The sequence below is a fragment of the Ctenocephalides felis genome, unplaced genomic scaffold, assembly GCF_003426905.1.
Source record: "Ctenocephalides felis isolate EL2017-DRISC unplaced genomic scaffold, ASM342690v1 CF-g0.4_SCAFFOLD_01201, whole genome shotgun sequence".
Lineage (NCBI taxonomy): Eukaryota > Metazoa > Arthropoda > Insecta > Siphonaptera > Pulicidae > Ctenocephalides > Ctenocephalides felis.
In genome coordinates, this window is record NW_020537355.1 from 1 (window position 1) to 5,705 (window position 5,705).

Here is a 5,705-nt window from a genome sequence, read left to right on the forward strand (position 1 = left end):
CTTTTTTTCAATTAGATAATTATGTAGCACACAAGCAGCTTGAACTAGCTTCATACTTTCTGAGGACATAGTTCAACTGGCTTTCTAAGAAAACAAAAACGCATCGAAAGCAAACCTAATGCATTTTCTACCACTCGACGTGCTCGAGAAAGTCTAATTAAAAACGCGATTTTCAACAGGTTGGTCTCTAAAAGGGAATGGTTTCATAATGTAGGTTTTAACGGAAAAGCGTCATCGGCAACAATGACATATGGCACCGGAACTGACTGGCCACGTAATGGCTTTGCTTCGGGTATATTCAATGACTTGTTTTCAAACACTTAGATAGTGAACAATTGCATATACACCCCCGTCTGACACTCTCCCATTACAACCTACTTCTATGTACAAAAATTTGTAATCAGCATTCACTAGAGCCATTAATACAATGCTATGTGTCCCCTTGTAATTATAATATAGACTTCCTGAGTCTTCTGGTGCCTTCATTACCACATGTTTTCCATCAATAGCTCCTATGCAATTTGGAAAGTTCCAAGTAGCATCAAATCGCTTTGCTTCATTTTCCCACTCCTCTGATGTACAAGAAATCTGTAAAAAAAAAGAACAAAACATTTAATTTTCATTTATTATTTTAACTTTTTTTAGGACCATCATGATGAGGAAATGAAAGATAATTCTGGGTCTTGGCAGACTCCTGTTACAAAACCTCATAAAAATAAAAAACGGGCACCCGATTCAGTTAAAAAGGATGATGAGTTGCTGAATGAAGCTTTAGCTTGTTTACGAGCTCCGAAAGATCACTTGGATGTATTTGGAGAGTTTGTTACTGCAGAGTTGAGAGTATTACCCTATGAAGATATCCGAAATAAATTAAAACTTAAGATTCAGAGAGCTATTTTAGACGCACATGAGGAAGTCAACATGCGAGGAGTATCCTCCCCCAGTTCACAGTCTATGCTGTCTCTGAGTAATTTGAGTGAGTACTCCGGTTCATCGAGCACTCCAGTAATATGCCAGATAATTTCTCCAACGCAAAACGAGACTACTTTAACGCAATATTATGACAAAATGTAACATTTTCTCATACCTTCAAATAATCATTTTTCAATTCCAAGTACAGAGCATCACACACCTCCGGAACAATGCGAGAAATAGTTGTTGGTGGAATCCGAAACAAATAACTTAATGACTGATAACTGTCACCTATAATAGAATTTATTTACAATTAATATTGGTACAATTTTTATAAATAAATAGTAAAAAAAATGTTTTTGTATTATTTTAAATAATTGTTTTATACCACTTACCAGTAGCAAGAAATCTCAGTGTCAGTGTTAACCGCTCAGATGGTGATATTGATTTTCTTAGGTGAGTATCTTGTTTTGTAATTCTTGGAGCAATTCGTTCCAGCAAATGCTGAAAATCCTGATGGGTCATTCTTATAAAATTTTCATAAGAACTTACGTCTTGATACTCAAGTTCTTTCAACAACTTTGCATAAACTCCCTCTTCTTCTCTTTTGGCAATCCATTCCCTAACCCACATTTTTTTTTTACTGTCTTATTTCTTTTTTTAACTAAACTATATACCACCAATGCTGCTAAACCTTGTTTTCGCCGGGAACTCATTATAATAACTATACACTAACTAATATACACTAATAAAATTGTCAATTGTCTCACAAGAACTAACCTGAAATACGAAGTTCACTTCTATAGTCTACTTGTCAAATTTACACTCTACCAAGATTAATATTTATTAATATATTTTTCCACAAGTGTACACAGCTTTATTATAATAACTATACACTAACTAATATGCACTAATAAAATTGTCAATTGTCTCACAAGAACTAACCTGAAATACGAAGTTCACTTCTATATATATCAGTTCTATAGTCTACTTGTCAAATTTACACTCTACCAAGATTAATATTTATTAATATATTTTTCCACAAGTGTACATAGCTTTATTATAATAACTATACACTAACTAATATGCACTAATAAAATTGTCAATTGTCTCACAAGAACTAACCTCAAATACGAAGTTCACTTCTATAGTCTACTTGTCAAAGTTACACTCTACCTAGATTAATATATATTAATATATATAGCCACAAGTGTACATAGCTTTTTAGAGTGTCTAGGTAGAGTTGCTCTAGCACCTTTCACCTACTTCTCTCCTAGAGTACGAAAGAGCTCTCGGAAGAAAAAAACACTTTACAGTGTACAGACAACGGTAGAGCGCACTAGCAAGAGAGTCTACACTCTACCTAGATATTTCTCTACAGTGTATCGGCACCTTCACGCTGAGCGTCTACTGCACGCAAAGCCTTTTGAAGGCGGCGTCAAAATCAAAATTGTTGGAAAATAATAATTAATCTTTATTAAATAGGTAATTAGGAGCCGTAATAAAGCATTCATATGCGTGGATGCCTTATATTTAGTCGCCACGTGCACATGGTACTAGATGCTAAAAATACACTTTTTTATCACAAATATTTCTAAAATACGATAAAACTTTAAATAAATCACTGAAATCATTATTAAAATTAGTTATAAGTCGTTATAAATCAAGGATGCATCACGATTTCTTTTGATGCACGCGTCGGAAACGTCACTTGGGTTCAGCATGAAAATGAAATTCACTTTTAGGATAAATAACTTAATAATTATATTAATTCAAATCAAAATCTAGGTTGAATATATGATTAAACTAATTGATAACATCTAATTATCGAATATAGTTCAAATATATTCATGTATAGATTGATTTATAGTAATTAAAAATCCTACCTTGATAATCCAAAGCACTTTCTTCCATTGTTCTTATCACTGGGGAGGTCCGTCTCATACTAAAGACGATTGATAACTGAGGGTGTTCAGAGGTGGTGGGGGAGTGTTGCCACCACAAAAATTATTAACTAATTTGTGCAACATGTGAGCGAGCGGTGATGTCACATCGCGCGAGTTTTAAATTTGCAATTATACATTGTAAATTTAATTCAATAGGAGTTGATGCAGTGCGAAGTTGCTCAGTGATATGACGCGGCAATTTTAAAACGCTATTTGAGCAAATTAGTATAAACGAAGTTTATTAGCATATTAATTTGATTTGAATTTAATATTTTATCAACAAATATATAAGTTGTGTACTTAATTAAAACATATTAATTCATATGGCGTGGGAATTACGACCTAGTGTTATAATAATAATAAAGATGAGTTAATAATTATAATAATATTAAAAATGAGTAAATATATAATTAAATATAAAAAAAATTATAGAAGCACATATAGTCAGAATAATTAAGTTAATTAATTAAACAACTTTTTAAACAAAATGGTACAAATGTATTCGAGGAAGAACAGATATTATTAAACGTTTTATCTTCGTTTTTATTATTTTCATCATTTTATATTTTATCATTTTATCAATTTATTTCAATAGGAGCTAATATAGTATGAAGTTAATCAGTGAAATGACGCGGCAATTTTAAAACATTATTTGAACAAATTAGTAAATAGGTAGTCTTTTATCATATAAATTTGACTTGTATTCAATATTTTATCAACAAATATGTAAGTTGTATACTTAATTGGTGCACTGAGAATTTTTCTCACTTTTAATTCATATAGCGTGGGTATTACGATCTAGTATTATAATAATATTAAAAATGAGTTAATAAGCTAATATAAAATGAAGTTGCTCAGTGTTATCAATAAGTTAATAAGCTAATATAGAATTAAGTTGCTCAGTGATATTACGCGGCAATTTTAAAACATTATTTGAACAAATTGGTATGAAGGAAGTCTATTTACATATAAATTTGACTTGAATTTAATATTTTATTAACAAATATGTAATGTAAAGTAAGTTGTGTACTTAATTGGTGCACTGAGAATTTTTCTCACTTTTAATTCATAAAGCGTGGATATTACGACCTCGTATTACAATAATATTAAAAATGAGTTAAATTGTATTCAATATTTTATAAACAAATATGTATTATTTAATTACACGCATTATAATATTATGAGTTCGGTATTACAAACTAGTATTTTATTATATTATAAATAAGTAAATAAATAATTATACAAAAATATAAAAACTAAAATGAAGCACATATAGTCAAAATAATAAGGTTTATTATTGATTAATTAAATTAATAATTAATTAATTAATAAATAATAGGGATAACATGGTACAAAAGTAGCCGAATAAAAATATAGTTTTATTCAACGTTTTATATTTAAACGTTTAATATTGAAATAATTGAATAATTTATAACAAAACATGTTGAATATGATATAATAATTAGATTAGAGTTTGTAATCTGAACTTATTTGTTAATTGTTGTAAAATCATTGATCATATATAGAGGATTTTGATTACGTCCGTATGAAGATAATAACACCAAATGTCAAATAATGGTATTATTAAACTTCTGGATTTTCTATGGATATTTAATAGTGATGCTGTATGGGCTTATAGTGTTATATATATATATATTATATATATATGTATATATATATATATATATATATATATATATATAAATCTATATATATAAAAGAGGATCGCTTTATGTTATAACACTTATAACTCACGAACGGCTGAACCGATTTAGATGAAAATTGGCAGGGAGGTAGTTTAGAGCCAGGAGAAGGACTTAGGATACTTTTTATCCCTTTATTTCATTCTAATTCAAAATTAATTATTTATAAACTATCCATGTAGTTTATTCAATCTATGATACTATCAATGATTTCATCCATGACATTTACATTCGATTGTCAACTGTCATTCGGTGTTTCTGTTTTGATACAAATATATTAATATGCATTTCTTAATGACCATTATTTGAAAATTATTACGTGAATAATATAAATATTTTAATCGCCACGGAAAATTAATACAAAGTGGCAAATAAATTAATTCTTAATAATAGCAAGCGATGCTAGATGGACGATGGGGAAATTTATTTCTTGAAAATGGAAATGTAATTATTTATATAATTAGGTATTTATGTATATTTGTTTATACGTATTTAAATAGAGTATTTGAGGTGTTTATATTATATATCAGCAATAAGTATAATCATCAACAAATTAATAAAAAAAAATATTCTGAAATATAGTTTCTTGACATAACCTCAAAATTTGTAATAAAAATGTAAATAGTTATACATTAATTGTTGTTAATTTGTAATTTCTTTATACATATCTTATAAAATGTTTCAGGTGTTTACAACTAATTGGCATATATATATTATCAGCAAATGTGCTTTGATTCGACAATAAAAAGGTCTAATTGAAGTAATCAACTACCTTAAGTTAACTATAGTGATAAAATATTAGTTTTTGGTTCTCATATATTATAACCCAGCTATAAACCTCACGGAGCCCCAGACCTTTCCAGCGAATGCAAAATTGTCGAATTCGGTTTGTGCATTCTGGAGTTATATCGTCGGAACTTATAACTCAAGAAGGCTGAACCGATTTAACTGAAAATTGGCTTTGGTAAAGTTGGTAAAAGTTGGTTCAGAGCCAGGAGAAGGACATAGGATACCTTTTATCCCGTTCGACTTGGAATAACAACAAGCAAATGACAGCTATGTAATCACGTATGGATGACAATTCAATATTTGTAAGGAATTAATAACAAAATTATTTATTTTAAATAAATAATTAACAATTATA

The 5,705-nt window shown here is 29.1% G+C and overlaps 1 protein-coding gene across 1 annotated transcript; it reads right to left on the reverse strand.

Moving 5' to 3' along the window:
- Positions 1-312: 312 nt before the first annotated feature.
- Positions 313-1,545, reverse strand: LOC113369271 (putative nuclease HARBI1). Its single transcript, XM_026610053.1, has 3 exons — positions 1,308-1,545; positions 1,088-1,203; positions 313-588 (listed from the first exon to the last, which is right to left on the reverse strand). Exons 1-3 carry the CDS (start codon positions 1,543-1,545, stop codon positions 313-315), a joined length of 630 nt encoding a protein of 209 aa, XP_026465838.1.
- Positions 1,546-5,705: the final 4,160 nt, after the last annotated feature.